The sequence below is a fragment of the Phasianus colchicus genome, chromosome 5, assembly GCF_987193195.1.
Source record: "Phasianus colchicus chromosome 5, bPhaCol1.hap1.1, whole genome shotgun sequence".
NCBI lineage: Eukaryota > Metazoa > Chordata > Aves > Galliformes > Phasianidae > Phasianus > Phasianus colchicus.
The window spans coordinates 593,106-611,848 of record NC_143440.1 but is presented as its reverse complement, the minus strand read 5'-3'; the positions used below and the strand labels follow the sequence as shown (position 1 = coordinate 611,848).

At 42.8% G+C, this 18,743-nt stretch overlaps 1 protein-coding gene across 6 annotated transcripts in view; it reads left to right on the top strand.

Moving 5' to 3' along the window:
* KIAA1549L (KIAA1549 like) overlaps nucleotides 1–18,743 on the top strand; it is a 109,205-nt gene that overhangs the window by 18,990 nt on the left and 71,472 nt on the right. For 4 of the 6 annotated variants that reach the window (XM_090142082.1, XM_090142080.1, XM_090142079.1 and 1 more), the window contains exon 1: nucleotides 8,003–8,192. The exons of 1 other annotated variant lie outside the window; for it this stretch is intronic. In XM_090142082.1, coding sequence (XP_089998208.1) covers nucleotides 8,018–8,192 — 175 coding nt within the window. In that variant the 5' untranslated portion in view covers nucleotides 8,003–8,017. Of the gene's footprint in view, nucleotides 1–7,790; nucleotides 8,193–18,743 lie in introns of those variants that run through there. One more of the 6 variants, XM_090142075.1, reaches the window with a different exon arrangement.

Sequence of the window (18,743 nt, the reverse complement as noted above, 5' to 3'; positions counted from 1 at the left end):
ATCAAGAGTTCTCACTGCGTGCATTTGGAAAGCTTTAAGTTCCCGTTTGAACCAAAATACAGCTCTCTGTTAGTGACAGACGATGGTAGGAGCCCCAGACAGAACCGAGTGTGCTGCAGTCAGGTACAGTGCAAGCATCTTGACACAGTCTTGCCACTTGCTATCTCTTGCAAACACTCGCCTTCACTGCTGTAGTCCTGCAGTGAGTTTGACCTTATCCTGGATTAGTCAACCTGCTGACTGTATAAATACCTCTAAATCTCCAGGTTGAGACCATCATTGTAGCTTTACTTTCTTCCATATTTCCTCTCAAAGTGCCAATAGCAACTTCAGTGCTTCCATTTCACTTGACGCTGGAGTTGGCTGAGTCACACCTGTCACTTTTAATTTACTTGTTCCAAAGCTGTGTGCTCTTAGATGAACTGCTAGCGGCAGAAAAAATCGACACAGCTGCTGGAAGAACAGTGAAACTTTCAATGCACTTAACAAAATAATCTCTGAAATGACTGATTGAATTTCTTAGCTGTTCCAGTCAATCCGGTGTTATATTTTTGCCACATAATTTACTTTCCTGCAATATGTGCTGATTTTTCAGATATTATTTCCAGGATCTGTTGGTAGAAACCTCCTGGTTAATTCCAGAATTTCAAGATTTCACTCAATTCTGTTTATAACTTCAGCTCTGTCCTCTGCTTCCACTCCTTAGGGACAGAGAAACAAGATCTCTGCATTCTTCATCTCCCACTTTAGCAAGGTTTAGGTGGGGAAAATAATAATCCTTAAAAGGAACTGACTGAGCAGCAGAGTTTCCATTTTGTATTATCCCAACTGTGACTGATCAGAAGCAGCAAATAATGAAATGTGGTGTAGCAGAAATGCCAAGTCGTGGCCTGAAGCAGTGATTGAGCACCTGGAGGGAAGGCAGGGCCAACCCAGGGGAGCTCAGGTGTGTGCAATGTACTGAGTGACTGGAAGGGATGGAGCAGGATCCACCAGACCTCATTTAAGGGTTGGCAGTGGAGATATTGCTGGAGATTCCTGTGTCCCTGGGGCCTTCTGAAAGTAAGCAGCTTCTTTCCTTTATTTCTGTGCCCATGGCTGTTGCGTTTGAAAAAATTCTCTCTTGCTATAACATTAGACCTTGCTGCTCTGCTATCATTGCTGTGCTTTCCACTGTGTTGCATTACACGTGGAAAGTGAGAAGAGTAGGAATTCAGATTAGAAGGCAATTTCTGCCCTTCCTGCAGCAACATGGTGATTTAGGATACCTCTATTTAGGCAGTATTTTCATGACAAAAATTGCCTGTATGGATACCAAGCAGTCCACTCAATCTGGTGGTTGTGTTTCTGGAAGACTAGTTGATTTGTTTGCATAATTTCTTCCAATCTATGTAATCTTTTTTGCTTCAGATGCTGTTATAGACTTCTGGTACTCAAGACTTTGTTGAGGTCTAGCTTCCAGGCTTTCATCATACTCACATTTCCATGCTTTCTTGGAGCTTGCGAAATCCTTATTTGTACTTACCTGTGCTTCCTAAGTGATGTAAAATCTTTCTTACAGGTGTGAGTAGTTGTGTTGGCTTCTACAAGAGTGATTCAGCACAGAGTGTCAAGCTTTCTTCTTCAGTGTGTGCAAAAAGGGCTAATTGATTGCTGCTTTCTTTCTGGAAGTGTCCTGTGCCCTATAGACAGATTCAGTACTGATTACCATCAGAGCGTTGTAGGGGACTTGGCAGATGCTCCTGGAAAATGCTTACTGATGAAGGAAATATGAATGTGATCATTTGACACGTTAATTTCACATTTTATTATAAATAAATTGCGAGAAAATATGAGGCACCTAAGTGAAGAATGGTACAATGTGCTACAAAAAGTGCCGAAAGTATCAGCAGCACTGAAAACTGAGGCTGTCCATTCAAAACACTTGCTGAGTCCTAAGCTTTGTGTAGGAAAAAAAATATTACTGTGTCCTAACCACTGCTTTTGGGGAATTAATTTTACTGAAACTCATTTTCTGTGTTCTGGTACTTTGTGAAGTGTACTGAGAGAAACAGTGCCCTTCCTGGTGTGTAAGCAGACAGTCCTCTGGCGGGCACAGCCCATGAAATGAGTCCTGCTGACATCCACAAGCACAGGAGGGGCAGGGATGGTATGAGGGGAGGAAAGAATCCATTTGAAGAGAGTGGAAAAGGAGCTGAAGGAACTGGTGTCAGAAGGCTGGGATGTGAGGCCCTGCTGATACATTTGTGATGAGCAGCCTAACAAGTTCGCTCCTCTGGGCAGCTCTTCCTTCCACCAGTTTGTGGTGGGGAAGGGACACTGCTGTCCACTGCAGAGGACGTCACCCAAAACCTTTTCTGCATTTGTCACCTGCAATGGGCTTTTTGCTTACATGCTTTTGTAACTAATCAGGTAAAGCTTTTCTAAGATGATGTATGCTAATCTCCTTCCTGTTTTCTTAGGAAGGCAAATAAGAGCATTTTCTCTTCGACTTGTCACCCTTTATTTGAGAATTTCATTTCTGCAAGCGTTAAATTAATTCACATGAGACCTGATCACTTACACATCCTGCTAGTGGGGCACAAAAGCACAGGGTAATTAAAATGCCTTCCAGAGGAGCACACAGTGAATTATTGTCAAAAGCTGAGCCCTGGAGTCCTGAATTCATTTTGGGTTTGCAGACATCCCCCACATTATTCTCTCGAGTGACCCTGAATCTACAGAACCCACAAACTGCAGGTATCTCTTACCTCTGATTTGACTATTGCATTCTTAATTGAAGGCTATTTGCCACGTAGAGGGAAGACACATCAGTATTTTGATTTATGAGTCCCAGGTTTGCAGGAGCTGGTGTAACAGTACAGCAAGGGCATATGTGCAGAGGACACTGCAGTACAGGAATGTGCTGTGACTGTGATGCAGGTAAGTTCTTAGAGACACATTTAAGAAAGCACCTCTCTAAGCAGTACGTAGTTGCAACGCATAGGTTTTTAGCAGGCAGCATTTGGTGAGTATCTGCATGCTCTGACTGTCCAAATGCAAATCAGGTTTCAACCCTGAAACCCTCCATCTTTACAACCTCATTTTTGGAGGAAGTGTTTCTTCGTGTTCTGATATAGCTGGGTGCTGATTTATTTATGTAATGAATATTTTAATAGCTATATATATATTTTATGTCTATACATTTGGTGAAAACACCAACTTTCCCCTGAGATAGCTTTGGAAAAATATCCTGGTATGGCTTGTCTTTCTCACCTGTTCTGTGCCAGCTGTCTTTTTTTAAATTGCATTCATCTCAATTCATGAAGAGTGATGTCAGAGAGCACTGTAGTTCTTTCTCAGCTTGGTAATCTGAGTTTAAAACTTCATATTTCACTGTTGTCCAGCCATTAGGACTGGTGTTAGGGCCGTGCTCTCACATTGCACACATGCAGCATTACTTCAACTTGTGCTTCAGAGAGGGGGAACACGTTGTATGGAATGTGTGGCTGCATGATCTTCACTTCTTTGGTCCCACCCTGTCAGTTCTTTTCTTACACCCTTCCTGCTGGCACACGCTGCCTGCATTTGATGTAGGGAGCCTGCTTTGGCAGGGGGGTTGGACTCGATGATCTCTGGAGGTCCCTTCCAACCCCTACAATTCTGTGATTCTGTGATCCCACCCATCCCCTCCTGCCCTGCCTCTTGTACCCACTTACCCCCTGCTCCAGCCCACAGAATCTCCTTTCTGCAGTGCTTGGTCTCTGCCTGCTTTCTGTGAAAGCTTTGGTTTTCTTTCCTGTGAGTAACATGGGACCGAAATCGCTCAGGGCATGCTGCTGCTGTTGCTTAAATACCGCAGTCAGCATTTATTTGAGGGGATCTCAGGGCCTTTTTTTCTAAGCATTTAAATCTGTACCAAAGAGAAATCACCGGCTCTCTTAAATGAGGATATTTTCCAAGCAAGATGATCACAAGTAACGAAACTGAAAATGCTAACTAATTGCAAGGGAACTTGATTCGTTTGCTCCCCTTAAGAGTGGCCGGATCTTTCCTTACTGTGATGCGATGGTTAATTTATAACAGACAAAAATTCCTCTAGAGAAGCACAGCTCTCTCTGTAGCTAGGAGCAGGCCAGAATACAGATAATCAACTGTGCATTCAAACCTGTTGTATTAATTCAGAGCATTTTTAAAAATATGCCATTTGTTTTGTTTCCTTCTGTAGAGAAATTGTCCATTCGCCATGTGGATTTCTGCTAAATGAGATGGTTGTGGCATTCAGTGGCAACAAAGGAAAATTCTAATTCTAACGAGTTTTAATGAGTTGTTTCAGCTATTTTTAACTCCATGCAATCAATAGTTGACTTTTTCCTAATTCAGCATAAATGATTTTATCTCCCCATCCAGCACCAGGGGAAACTTATAAAGCTTATTGTTTCCCATATTAAGAATTTTAAGACTTCTTGTTGGAAAGGAAAAGAGCAAAGATGAGGATTATTTGCAATAGAATTTTGCCTTCTTGAAGTTTATAGATGCAGTCTGAAGAGGCTATGTGGTTTTGATAAGTTGTATTGCTATTAAGTTATGAAGTGATAATTGTACATTTCAAAGCTAAATATGCACAGATACAATCGCTCAGAATAGAGTAAAAACGTGTTGGTTTTGGGTTTTTTTTTGCTTGGGGAATAGATGAGATAACTGAGTTCTGTTAGAGACACCGTTCTTGGTGATAAAACTTCAGACAAAACCTCATTGCGAATACATACAATTTTTTGCAGATTTATGAAAATGAGGGCTGCTCCAAAAGTGATGTCTCCTATCTTATGGCATTGACCCGAGATGTCGGAGGTGGCTGCTGGTGGTATGGCAGTAGAGGGGGAACCTGCCTGCCAATAAACCATGTTGTTGCTGTGTGACAGATGGCAGCAGAGGGGCACTCTGACATAATGGCATATGATGTGGAAGTGCAGATGAAGCAAAGGTGTGGAAAAAATGGCACCTATTGTCACTCATTGACACTTGGTGAACACTTATGGAGACCAAGCAGTGGATGTGAGTGCAGTGAGGGGTGAGTGGTGCATTTCAGCATTGGCAGCAGCAACATCAAAGGGTAAACCGTGTTCCAGGTGGCTGCCTAGATTTTGATGAGCATAGCTCTTATTCATAGCTGACAAAAATACATAGCTGGTGGTTGTGACTGTTGAAAAATAGTGTTTTGTAGTTGAAAATCTGCTCTATCAAATAGTGTTCTTTTACTCTCCGTAGCTGTTCTAGTTTCCACAGAAGAAAATAGGAAGCATTACTTTCAGAGCAACCTGTGTATTGGCTATGAAGAGGAGAATTAAAGAAAATTCAACAGACATCTTATTTCCTGATTGGTCTCCAGTGCCCCAGCTGAATAAAACAAGGATTTGGAGACGGGTGGTGTGTTGGTGTGTAATTAACAGCTGTTGTAGGGGAACATTGTCTAATTTCGGGGTACTTGACTTTGCAACTTGAGTAATAATCAGGTTTTACTTCTGATTAAATGTGCTATTCAGCACTGTTGTGCAGGATTCTTGTGTTTTGTCAATGAAAATAATTGAAAGAGAGAACAGGCAGCTGAGTTTCTCAAACCCAGAGCTCTGAGCAAAGACTTCTGACTTCGGTGTTGTGATTGTCCTGACTTCTTGTGAGACCCTCAGCAAGTGGTCGCACCAGCTGAGCCTCAGCTTCCGTGAGGCCAATGTCTTTGCATATTGAGTAACAGGATTCTGTAATGGTAGCCTACATCTGAATATGACATTTATGAAGTGATCGACTTATCCAGAGGATGCTTCAGCCTTTATTATTGAATTTGCTATTTCTTGATTTTTTTTTTTTTTTTTTCTTTGTGAAAGGGTATGTTAGATTAAAAAGAATACTGGAGCACTTATGTGGAGCCATCTCTATCAGGGTATTGAAGTTTTGCTTTATGTGACCATTGCTTTAATCAAAGCATGTGATTTTTTGGCTTATGCTTTCCCTGACAGAAGACCATGCTCTTGATGAGCTGCTTGTTGTGTGGTCCAGAGCTTCGCTCAGCTGGCAGCCTCTTTGCTAGGGCTGACTGTTCTATGCAGAAACGCTCAGAGGCAGCATCTTTTCACGATAAACTGGCTTTTGCATCAGCCTGTGAAAGTGTCAGGCAATTAAATGTGTGATAATTGAGGAAAATCTGTAAAGCCTGTTTTGTTTTGCCCTAATTGCTAATCCATTTATAAAACTGTTATCGCTCCATCCTTCTCCGTTTGTTCTCCGGCGCTGCACTGTCAGCCCTAACTCATGCTGATCTTCCTGATGCTGCAAGCATTCAAGTTAGCAAACAGTCATACTGTTAACAAAGATGGTGTGCTGCACAATCTGTGTTTTCATGTCCTGTGGAGGTAAAAAGAAGTTCTTTATAACGATCCAGAAGCTGCTGTAGGTAAAGCGCGTACTGGAAGGCTTCCAATTCTTTGGCATTTCTTTGCTTTATAGATTTTACAGTGGAGGAACTGTTAAGTGACCTCAAGCAAAATGGCGTTCCAGAAGTGCTGAGGAATCTTGTGTAATGGGTGTTAACTGTGAAAAGTGTACAGTGCAGGGGTTGTGTTTCCATAGTGCTCCATTTTAGAGATATGGCTGACGTCACAGTGCCAGTGGGGGCATTGCCCATGGCAAGGCAGAAGCTCATCTCAGTTCACCTGAGGGATGGGGGGGTTGTGCAGCTGAAGTCAGCTTTGGTTTTAAAACAAAACCATCTTACATCAACCCAGCCTTGGTTTGGTGGAGAAATGCAGTGAGCATCTATCAGCCTCACAGATCTTGAACTTGTTTGCCTTCCTCAGAAAGTCTTTGTGTTCTTCTCTCTCCAACCGTTACGTGGAGGTGTGAGATCCCTGCTGAGGGATGAGGCTCTGTTGGAGCTTTTGGGGCTGGCTGGAGCCCTTAAAAGAACTCGTGAGATCCACAGCACTCATGTGGCCCTTCAGTAGGGAGAACAGTCGGAGTGAAGTATAAAACAGGGTTTATATACTTAATCAATTAAGCTTTCAGAGTACCATCTCCAGACCAGTGTGTTTAAGGCCATGGCAGAGAGCTTCAGGTTGTCTCTCTGAAACATGGATTCAAATTTCCCATTATTTTTTCCAATAAATATATTATTTCTGGTGAAAACTATAGCTGGTGCTGTATTTAAAAACAAACAAAAAAATCCCAACAGCAACAAAGTGCCGCACTGCAGAGTTGCTCTGATGCAGTAGAAGGCAGGCAGGATGATGTTGTGATGCTAAATGCCTCACGTCAGTTCTGTGGATCAGTTTGTCCTTGAGCTTCTGCAGCTTTCAAGGAGAACAGAAGTGTAAATACTGACAACATACATCTGTGCTTCACAGAGAAATGTGCTTCTGTCTTCGTGTGTGGACAATATCAATGACCAAAATGAAAGTATTTCTTTCTATTCTGAAGTATTTGCTACTATCTTACATTGTCTTGGCAATATAAATGGCAGCTGGTGCTTTAATCCCAATAATTTGGTAAGTGATAATGGGAAAACAACTCTACCTCTGCCTAATGAATCAGCATGTTGTTATACTTGGTAAACTGGAAAGAAAGGAATAAAATTTTAATAATTTTATTTCTTCACTTTTTTTCTTTATTGGATTCATAGCAAATGTATATGTAAGAAATACGTATTACATTTTCTTTTGAAGTTTCAAAGAAATCATACTTCTATTTACGAAAAATGTATGGTAAGCATATGTTTTATCACTTACCCATGGTGATGCATCGTATCCCCCATCTGACAGGTTGGGGTCCTGTTGTGCTGGGCGCTTCACTAACAGAAATTGTTGCTCTGATGAACACACGACTCCAAATAATGGGCTTGGGTTTTAAGCAAGTAAACAGAGGATGGGAGATCATAAAAATAAATGTTATTTGACCTTCTGTGTGCCTCAAGGGGCAGGGCTATTAATTGAGAGCAGAGGTGCTGTGATCTGCAGGTGCTGGTGTCAAGGTTACAGTGCCTCTGCCCATGGCTGCCCCTCTTTGGGGCTGCTGCAGTAATGATCTGGGAAGACGTGCGTCACAGTTACCTGGTATCAGACTCCTTGCTTCTGTCCCCAGGAGGAAATACCTGTGTTTAGGAAATGCTGAATTTCCTGTTAGACTTGAGACAGCAGACTGCATAGTCCAGAGCTGGAATAAAGGTAAGTTTTATGAGTGTGATGTGATTATTATTTTTTTTTTCCTCTCTTTTACTTCAGGCTGCAGACTGATTAATGCCTACTGGGAGTGAGATCCATAGTTTTTGGCCAATCTGGCAGGTCCCTAAAGGGCTCGCACTGGTACTTTGGGAACATATGTAGCATTTCAGGCTGGAAAAATATCTGTCCTGGAGGAGAAATTGGTTTTGTAGCATGAACTACCAGGAGAAAAATGGTCACTGCAGCGTGAAGCGGATGCTGTGAGGAGGAAGCTGTTGTTTTGTGCAGGGGCCGGATTGCTTAGCTGAAGATGGAAGAAAAGAGAAGCACAGAGCTCTGCTCCAGAGCCATGCAAATCGCCTGGCTGTGATTTCACTCCGGGCACAGTATTGGTTTTCACACTAATCAAAATCTGCACTGGAGAACAGATGGGAAAGAACACACCAAAGGAAAACAGCATCAATTCTGCTAAACTCTGGGCAAATTTACAGAGAGCCAATTGCTAGAGGGATGCTCTTCTATGTTTTAAAAAAAAAAAAAAAAAGCATCTGTGCTCTTTTGAGGGGGAGGTTTAGAGAGCTAGGGATGCGTGCATGCATGCCTCTTGCCTTGTCCTGGTTTTATTTTTTTTCTCTTTCCTGGTTCTGGGTAAAATAATTATCTTGTTCAATTAGAGAAGTATGTGCTGGAATAGACCTGCAGGGAAATTATCACACTTGTCCTGCTGCACGCTCAGCAGTTTTGCCCATTACTGCTTAATCCAACTCAGGGCCCGCTGCAGTCACAGAACTCAAGCTATAGGGTGAGGCTGATGCAGTGTGGTATGTGCTCTGCAGTCTGAATAAAGCACATCCTGCTTGTGTTCCGTGCGTAGCCCTTTTGTCTCAAATGAGATCCTGAGAGGTGTTTCTTTGTCTGCTGGAATTTGAAGAGAGCAGGAAAATGTTTGTGCCCCATCTTCAGCGCTGTGATATTTGAATACGCAGCCACAGGAGATGAGTGCTGTGACATGAGCTTTGGATGATCTCTTTGTAAAGTCTTGCCCCTCTGCACCAGGGAAAGGTTGCTCTCAGTCTCACTGGAAATGCAGTGACTTTGTTCTGTGCTTGTTATAAGAAAATACTTGTTTTCTCTCAGCATTGCCCTTTCTGGAGAATAAACTTCTTTACTTATGCTTTGTGAATGCATCTGTTCAGATAGCTTGCATTTTTATAACAAACAGTGTCTGAACTGAGTATCCAAGCCAGAGAGATTAGATTTAGAAATATGTAATGGTGGTTCTGTGCATCTGTTTAGGTGTAATCAAAGGTTGGGCTACTTCATGTCGCGTTGGATGAGTGTGGCCAGGCACAGTGAAGCTCTGTTCATTACTTTAATAGACTGGCTCATTTCAGTGTGTTTGGAAGGATTATGCTCAAACCCTTCACATTTAATGACAAATTAGGGAATTTATCTATCAGTATGTTAACTCTCTCGTGCCCCATTAATGATATTTAGTATTTATCTTTTTTAATTAACTACCATTTTTAGCATCTGTCACTGTAGTTTAAACTTGAGAAAGAATTTGGTTGTGCATGCCAGGTGTTGTAAATGCAGGGCATTTGGGGAGTCTGGCTGCAGTTACGTCTGGTGCATACCATGTTTATTCCATGGCTGGGACTCCTGTTCCATGAGCTTGGTACTGCAGGTGGAATCCTGCAGCAGTGACAATCCTATATTTGACCTTTTCAGTAAATACCATTTGCAGCAGTTCTCTGCTCAGAGTCTGGTGAGACTGGTGTCTTACAAAATGTGGTGTATTTCTCCATTTGTAAAGGCAATTAAGAAACCAAAATAGTTTAGAAAAGCAATAGGTCATCTTGTATTTACTCTAGTCACACCAGGAAAAAAGCATTTTGCTTCAGGTTGACTCAAAACAGAGGTGCTGAGTAAACTCATCAGCCTTCATACGAGTGTTTCAAATTAACGTGGGAGAAAATACTTAACTAAACATCCATATCATTACCTTCACATTGTTGGATCTGTAAAGATATAGTTTTTCTTCAGATGTGAAAATGTGCATAAATGTCATCCTTGCACTTTCTAAATCAGTGAGTCGGATTTGAATACATCAAGATCATCTTGAGTGACTTGAGGTGGTCTAAAACAATTCACAGTTTTATTTTTGTGTGTTGATGTTCAGATATTGAAGGAGCAGCCAGCTGTCCCCAGAGTGTGGTGGCACCTTCTTTGGGGAGTTGGGCTGCTCTTTCTCTAATGTGCCAGAGGGCTTCAGCCCCCTCAGTGGTAACTGGGATTTGGGTGTGGGCTCTTTGAGGCTGACAGGAGGGACAAAAACCACTCCCAAAGCCACCAGAATCCTCAGATAAATCCTTGGCTCTGAGGATATAGGGTTAATGCATTTGCACACTTCAAAAACTGGAGAGCAAGATAACAAAGAAATCCTTAATGTTATGCACACACTTAAAATTTTAAATTATTATTTAGTGACCTTGTTGTAGAGAGGCAATCTCAGAGGAATATGATGGTCTTCATTCTGGGCTCCTCCTCTATTTTTATTTTCATCAAAATTAATTTGTGTTCAACAACAAATACACTTTAGGCCAGATAGCTGAAGTGCACTTATCTGGGGTCATGATTTTGGAATGCAAATCCCACATTGGGTTATCTTTGTCAAAATGGCTTATCTTTTAAGTGCTGGCTGACCCCAGGCTGCTGTGTGGAGGGTAAGGAGCTCTGCAAATCAGGTCGCTCCTGTTTCCGTGGCTGAATCTGGAAGTTACTTTACCAAGTTTGTAAATGTTGCCCTAAATAAATAAATCATAATATTGCTGATGTGGAGGCTTTAGGCAGCTTTAGCTTAACATATTGTACCATGTTGTCATTCTGTTCTCCATGCTGGTTCCTACATGTGTTAGAAACATGGAACAAATGCTGATGGAGCACAGAATTCACTCACTGAATGACAGAATGGCCAGGGTTGGAAGGGGGACCACAAGGATCATGAATCTCCAATGCCCCTGTCACGTGCAGGGCCACCAACCTCCACATTTAATACTAGACCAGCTGCTCAGGGCCCCATCCCACCTGGCCTTGAACACCTCCAGGGATGGACGGGGCATCCACAGCCTCTCTGGGCAGCTGATCCAGCACCTCACCACTCTCGTGCTTTTGCCTAATCCTCTTCTTCCCATGGAGAGGATATGGAAAATACAGCACAGGACAGCTGTATGTGTCTGTGCTCAGCATATCTTTCCTAAGTGAGGGTGTTCATAAGCCACTACCCTTGTCTGCTTCCCTTGCAGCCTGTGATCCTTGTGATGCAGCTGCCAGAGCTAGACCTTACTCTTGGCTAAGGTGGGTATGGTGGGGACAGGCAGCCCGTAGGACCAAGGCACCCCAGCAGATACTACTTCTGAGAGCTTTGGCCTCAGCTGCAGCTTGTTTCGGAGGTACGACTCCCATGGTGGTGGGAGATGCTCCTGAGACAGAAGGTGGCAAAGTGGGGTATTTGGCATGCCACAGGAGAGCAGCATTTGAGTAACTGACTTAAACTTTGTAGTTCTTAAAAATAACTAAGTGGTGCTTAGGGCGAGAGATACTCAGTGTCATAATTAGAAACGTTTTGATAGTGCTTTATGACTCATCTAGATGTTGAAGCTGTCATTGTATTCCAGTTGTCCTCAGCAATTTGGTGTGTGTGTAATACATTCCAATACCAGTCCTCTCAGCTGGCACAAAATTATCTTTGTCATGATAACCTAGGTATGCAGGTCTGGCTAAACAGGCCTGGATGTCTGCTGCCAAGGCAGCACAACTGGAGCAGTAGTGGGAAGCTGGGTTAACTGAACAGCAGATCACTAATCCAGGGTTGTTGGTTGCAGAACAGATTCCTCCCTTGCCTTTGCTTCTTAGGGAGTGGTATTACCCTCAGGGTACTGTCTAAATGGCATGCATTTTCTTAATATTTGTTGGTTGGTTGGTTATCTTTTTCATTACATAAATAGAGAGCAATGCTATTCTTGGCTTCAGCACAAAACTTACTGAGTATTTATTTTTGTTTTGAGACCCCATTTTCTTGGAAGGAGGCTGGCAAAGGCTGAAGGCTGATGTGTAAGGAAAAGTGTAGCTAAGTCGCTAGCAACTGCTTCTCTGAATCCCCAGCAAGTGCAGGTTGGTGCGGAGGTTGAGTCAGCACAGCAGAGAACACTTTACCTCTCAGGAAAGACTGGCTATACTAATATTTGTACGTCTTGGAGCTCCCTTTCACACTGAAGGGACCCATTGGATGGTATCAGTAGCCTCCCAAGTGTTGTTTTCACTTAGCTGGTTATGACATATTCCTCAAAGATCTGAAATGCGTGTCTCTAGGCAGTGTGTGTGACACCAAGCGTGGTGTGACAGCATGACTAATGTGCATCTGCAATTAAATGAAGTTCCCAGAGATTTCTTTTTTCATGTGGCAGGGCCAAGAGATTGCAGCGACTTTGTGATGTTGACAGTTGCAATAATTACACTGCATCCATTATGCTGCTTTTTCTTGGTACAGTAGATTTCCTGAGCTGGGCAGGAGTGCAGTGCCTCTCATTTTAACCTGTTGTCTGCAACCTGCTCACTGCTGTGTCTACACGCTGCGTTTTCAGTTGTTGCATACCAAGATTAAGTTGTGGATTATTTTTTTTTTTTTTCCAAACCAAGATTAGCTCATAAATGCCATACATCTAGTGGTATCCTTGTTCATCTTTCCTTCACTTCTACACCTGATCTGACTTGATGGTTTGTCATGTCATCTCTGAGTTCTCATTTAGACTCTTCTCTTTATATTTTAAGTTTTGCAGAATTTCAAGAGATTTCTGGCCAGTTCCTGGAAATTGGCTGCTAGCATAGGCTGTTTAAAAACTAGAGGGTCTCAAATTCAAGTCTGAAAATGTTGAACCTCCAGGTCCTGCCACTGGCTGGGTGCTCTGAGATGTAGGGCGTTACTGAAGTGGGCACCAATCTGAGTCACCCCTGCCTTGCTGCTCTTGCAGCTGTGCAGAGCAGGTTGGAAATGTTGTCAGGTCAGAAGGATAAGTATTTATGCATAAAGTAATCGAATTGACAGCTTGGATCAACTCATCTTTCCCTCACCTGCTGTGCAAAACCTTACTAGGATGACAAGGAAATAGTGCTTCCACTGAAGAACACAACTAATCACACACGGGGAGGCAGGGTTTGAACACATCCTAGCACAGACTCCCTTGTTAATCCACTGCTGTTCTGTAACTTTTTTTTATTATTGGGATAAGACTATAGTATTAGTTTGTTCTCAAGTGTGAAGCTTAGCTTGAGGCTAAAAAAAAAACCAAACAACCATCTTTCATAACAATGCAGCCTCACTGCAATATTTGGAAATTGAGATTCTGTGATTGATGCTATTATGTTATGTTATGTGCCACGTTCTGTTGTCAAAACTTATTTTTGTTATGTCAACACTTTAATATGTCTAGACAGAGGTTTAAATGATTGCTGCAATAAGAGGAGCTTTCAGATAAGAAATATAATGCCTGTTGCTTTGCAGGAAGGAAATGTAACAGAGGCATACTTATCACTTTGAAATCACAATTCCTGCAATGAATATTTGATTCGTGCAGAAAAGTCATCATTTAAATTTTTAATTGGAATGCTAGATATGTCCTTTGTACTGCTTTGAATCTCACCTGTTAATAGAAGGAGTTGTCAGTGAGGAATGAAATGAATTATTTGTCTTTTTATTTAAGATTCAAATCAGCAAAACCATGGATATGAGATTAATGTGGAAGTCAACAATGCGAGTCTTTAGACTGTACCCGGAACTTAGAATCCAATTTCTGCCTTCTCTTGCTAGTAAAGCATTTGCCTTCATGCAGAGGGGACTCAAGTGGCAGCTGCCTGCAGCCAGGGTCGCAGCGGGTCTCCATGTGGGGCTGGCGCTGAGCTCCCCCGGCTGCGGGGCTGCGCTTACTGTGCTGGAAAGGCAGCTGGGCCAGGCAAACGCTGCCCTGTGTGGAGCAGCGTTAGTGAAAAAACTTCTTAAATGCTTGTGTTTGACAGATCGGATGCAGCAGTAATGCGCCTCAAATCCTCCTTAACCTGACAGCTTCAGAGCTGGGTGTTCCGTTGTGCTTAGATAAGTGGGGAACGTTTGCGTAGTGCGTGCACAAAAGGAAAGCCTGAATGGTGCATCGTCTTTCTCTCTTTGTTAGAAGTGACCAAGTGTCGCTCAAGATTAACTGTGCAGCTGGGGAGGAATTAGGGTCTGGTTGGTTAGAGGCTGTTTTGGGAAATAGCTTCCAGAAGTTTTTACGGCAACAGAATCTTAGGGAATTTTAGCAAAATGGCAGTGATGAAGTGAAAAAAAGCACCGTGGCTTCACACAAAGTGGGTCACAGAGCCGCACTCGTTCTGGGCTGAGCTAGGTTAGAAATTAGGAAGATGGATTTAAGCTGTGGACCCAAGGAGGAAATGTTTCTAGGTGCTTACCTGCCAGGCCCACTTTCACAATCCTGTAAGGCCTGGTGTCCCTGCTCAGTGCAGGGCAGTTGGGTTTGTTGACATCTAAAGATCCCTTCCAACTCAAATGATTCTCTGGTTCTTTATCTCCTGAGCAGCAGCAGGCAGCCAAGCAAACCAAAGCGTGGAGAGGAGAAAATGTATTTTATTTGGCTTTTTCAGAAAGAATGTTTTAATCATTTTCTATCGTGATCCCTATGCACTTCTGTGTTCTTTATCAACTGGGGGTTTGAATTAGGAAGTCTGCTAACTTGGGCAGCACTGTACAAACACCATATAGAAGCAGCAGCATCTGCACTTTCTAATAATGCTCTTTGTTCCAGGCAGTGCATCTTATTTTTAAGAAACCAGCTGCTCATTTTTGGAACGGTTAACTATTTGCTGATTTTACAATTAAAAGTGACTTCAGCTATTACTCAAAACCTATCGTGACTGTAGCAGTGATGCTCCTTTTTTTATATGATTTTTTTTTTTTTAGGATTGCTGCCAGCGTGCTCATTTTGCAGCAAAGCTGCCGTTGCCTAATTAGTGACAGAAAATGCCAGTGCTTTCATCTGAGGGAGAAGAATCAACTCTTTAATACCACATCACTGATTAAAAACAACCTTTTTCACATTTAGGCAATTGATTCGAGGTAGTGGTCAAAAGCAAAGCTGCAGTGTGTGAGTGCAGATACCTGTTCTAGCCCTGTGCTTAGGACAGGCTTATTTAGGTCCAGTTAGATTGCTTTTCCAGTATTGCTCTTGAGCTTGCTAGTGCTTTTACAATGCGGATGCTTGCTCTTCAGGGCTGACTTTACCATACAGACTGTGCTGTTGTTCAAGGAGCAGGAATATTCATTTGAATGAATGCGTGTTGCTGAAGCCTTCAGCTGCACTGTGATCTGAGTTCCCTACAGCCTTCCAATGCTACCATGTGTATTTCTCAGACGTAAAAGCGAATCTCACGTATTTGCATTCATGTAACTTCTCTTTTAGATTTGAATTTGTGCTGTGCAAAGTTAGCCTGGGCTTGACAGTTATTTAACCTTCTTACCACCAGTGACTGGACTCCCTCTTTATGTTTTTATCTCATTTAGTCTGTTAGCAGGGATGGCTGACTTTTATTGCTGACAGTAACGGTGTCATGCCAGGTAGTGTTTGCAGTGATTTCCAAGGGATGAGAACGTGGAGGTGCCAACATATTGCTATAAACTTGAGCTATTGGCACTTCCTTGCAGCAAAAAGAAGCAGCTCCTGGAAATAAAGGCAAATGAGCTGTGCAGAGCACAGTGATTGTCATAAAAAATGGAAATAATCTTAGAAATATGTACGTAGTGCTTTCTAGTGCAGGTCAAGTCCTCATTTTCTATAAGGCAAGCGTAGGACTTAAAAATTAATAGCCTGATTGATATGCATAGTTCATTAGGATATAATTTTTAATGGTAACATATATTGTATTTTGTGTTGAACAGCTGCTGCTGGTCATAGCAAAGCAACTGGTTGGTGTGTTGGTCAGAACGGTTCAGGGCAGCCCAGTGTGACCCTGGGAAGCTTTCTGACAGCTTTCTGCAATCTGGAAGTTTCCTTCCCAGAAAGAATTTGCCTCCTCTGGAGAAGAGAGGCTCCTGCTGCCTTTGTGAAAGGGTAGGAATTGAAAGGCAATATTGAATAGAATTTGAATATGACTTCTTATTATAAAGGATTGTGTGTAACTTGATAATTTCTGAGAAGTCTGTGGGGGAGGAACAGATGGAAAGGATATATATAGGGCTGTCTGTCCTTTAAGAGGAGAAGGTGGGGAAGGGTGGGAAATCCAAAGCCTTAGAAGGCAGCTGTCTGAACTGTTCCTTGCTTTCAGTGCTTTCAAGCCAGCTCAGGAAAAGATTTTTTTTCTAATCTAAGAAAAAAAAAAAAAGTACAGCTTACGTGGGCTATTTCTTCTCAAGAGCTTGTATTTGGAGCCTCACTCATTCACGTACAGAGGATTTTCCTCCAAAGAAGCACGTGTCACAGTTCGGCTCAGTGTTTGGCTATTAGCTCATTTGTGGTAGTGGTTCTGATTTAAACCCTGTGTCTTCTGGGGCCAGGTAATTGATTTTTGCTTTCTTGGATTCAAAAATTGCACTGAATAGCAGTATGGCTGAACACTGGTTGTTTAGTATAAACTTTGAGCAGAGAGTAGAATTTGAAGCTTGACTGCTTGATTGTTTGTTCTGCTGTGAATATTCTGCTGCATTTTTTTGTGAGAAGAAGGTGTTGTTTAGCCTCCTTCAAAAGCTGGATGACTTTACACTTTGCTGAGAGTGAGTGGAAATATTACTTAATCCAGAGATCACTGCGATGGCAGAAGGGCCATTTATTTCCTGCCCTGCACTTCCTCATCCTTCATTACTGTCAAAGGCCACGGGCAGTGTGAACAGCTTGAGAGGAGCAGAAGACACTGTGGACACCTCTTTGCTTGTATTGATCCTGTATTTGTGGCACCTTTAAAGGCTCTTTCCTTAAAGAGTATTAACTGCTCTGAGTAATGAAGTTACTGCAACTCCTGAGTTCTGAAACAGAGGAAATAAGTTGAAGTTGAGCTGTTTTTGTGTCACGAGGACCTGGCATCGTGTATGTGGGTTGCACACTGCTGTGTGTGGTCCAGAGGGCTCTGCTCTGAGCACGGGTTTCAGCTTCACTTCCGATGTGCAGAAGAAGATTCCCTTGGAGGTGTGTCTGGTTTGGTGATGGGAAGCTTTTTGGCTCCAGGGAGCACTCACAATTACCCAACCAGCCTGTCAAAGTATATTGTATTATGTAATTTGGTGTACAGTTCAACCTTTTGAAAGCACTGTCGTTCTTTGAAAAAGTTCTGGAGGTGATTTTTTTTGTTTTGCTTTGTTAAAAGCCCTCTCCTTCATTCTTTTAGCAGGGGTTCCTTTTGTAGGTTCGGTTTTCTCTTGTGTTTGATTTCTGAGGCAGGGTAAAACTGTCTGAGCTTTGTTAAGGACATACTTGCATAAGAAAATACCTCTTCACTGCTTATAGTGAGAGCAGTACCACTGGTGACTTGTAGCTACCAGTGAAATAGTCTGCTTTTCCTGCACTCGGCTGTTTCTCTCCCAAGGGGTTGGAGCAGATCAGATTTGCTGCCTTGTTCATGAAATCATTTATTATGCTGATGCTGGTGGTGTCTCTTAAACTTCCCCGAATAAATGCATTTTCTTTCCAGAAGGTTGCATAAATGCGTATTTACCAACAAATAGGCAGGTAGTCTGGCGGGTGGCAGAATCCTTTCCTTGCCTACAGGGAGGTGCGGTTTAAGTACAGGCAATTTATTGTCTCATCCTCCTGTCTGCCCTGTCCCTGCTGCTGGACAGGGCTGAAGGATGGCAGCGGAGCTGGCTGTCACGGTGGAGATGCGTTTTGCCCCTTGGCAAGGCTGGCACTTGGTACAAGTCGTGTCCGTCTGTCAGCTCCGGAGGCAAAATGGTGACAGCTGTGAAGTACTTGCAGGCTGGGCTCAGTCCTCCCAAGCTCCAACCAGCTTGTGCTTGGGCTGTGCAAGCAGGGAGGGCACGAGAAGTGCATTTACAATGCAGTCTGTGGGTAAAAGGCAGCTGAGATGACTGAATAGTTTGTGTCCAAAGATTTCTGCTGTTTATTGTCGAGTCCTAAGCGTTGCGTTGTGGTGTTTTCTATATGGAGAACAGCGTGCAGCAGAACAGTGTCTGTGAGCAGAAATTGGGTGATAATGGAGGAGTGTAACTTCATTGCCTGTCTTTACTGTCACACATTAGTTTGATGCGTGCATTGTCTTCACTTTTGGACAGGTACATGGTGCCTATGTTAATGACCTTCCTCACTGCTGTCCCTGTTATTTTAGCAAAAGGGGGCTGAAGGGGGAATGTTGATCTTTCTCTTTTCCATCTCTGTGCTTCTTCTGGGCCCTGTTATTCTTTTAGGCATGTCCCAAGGGGCTCAGAGGTCATACTGCTGTGATGGCGTCTAAACTGGATCAGTGCTTTACTTCCTGCTTCTCATTCTTGTAAATGGAAAT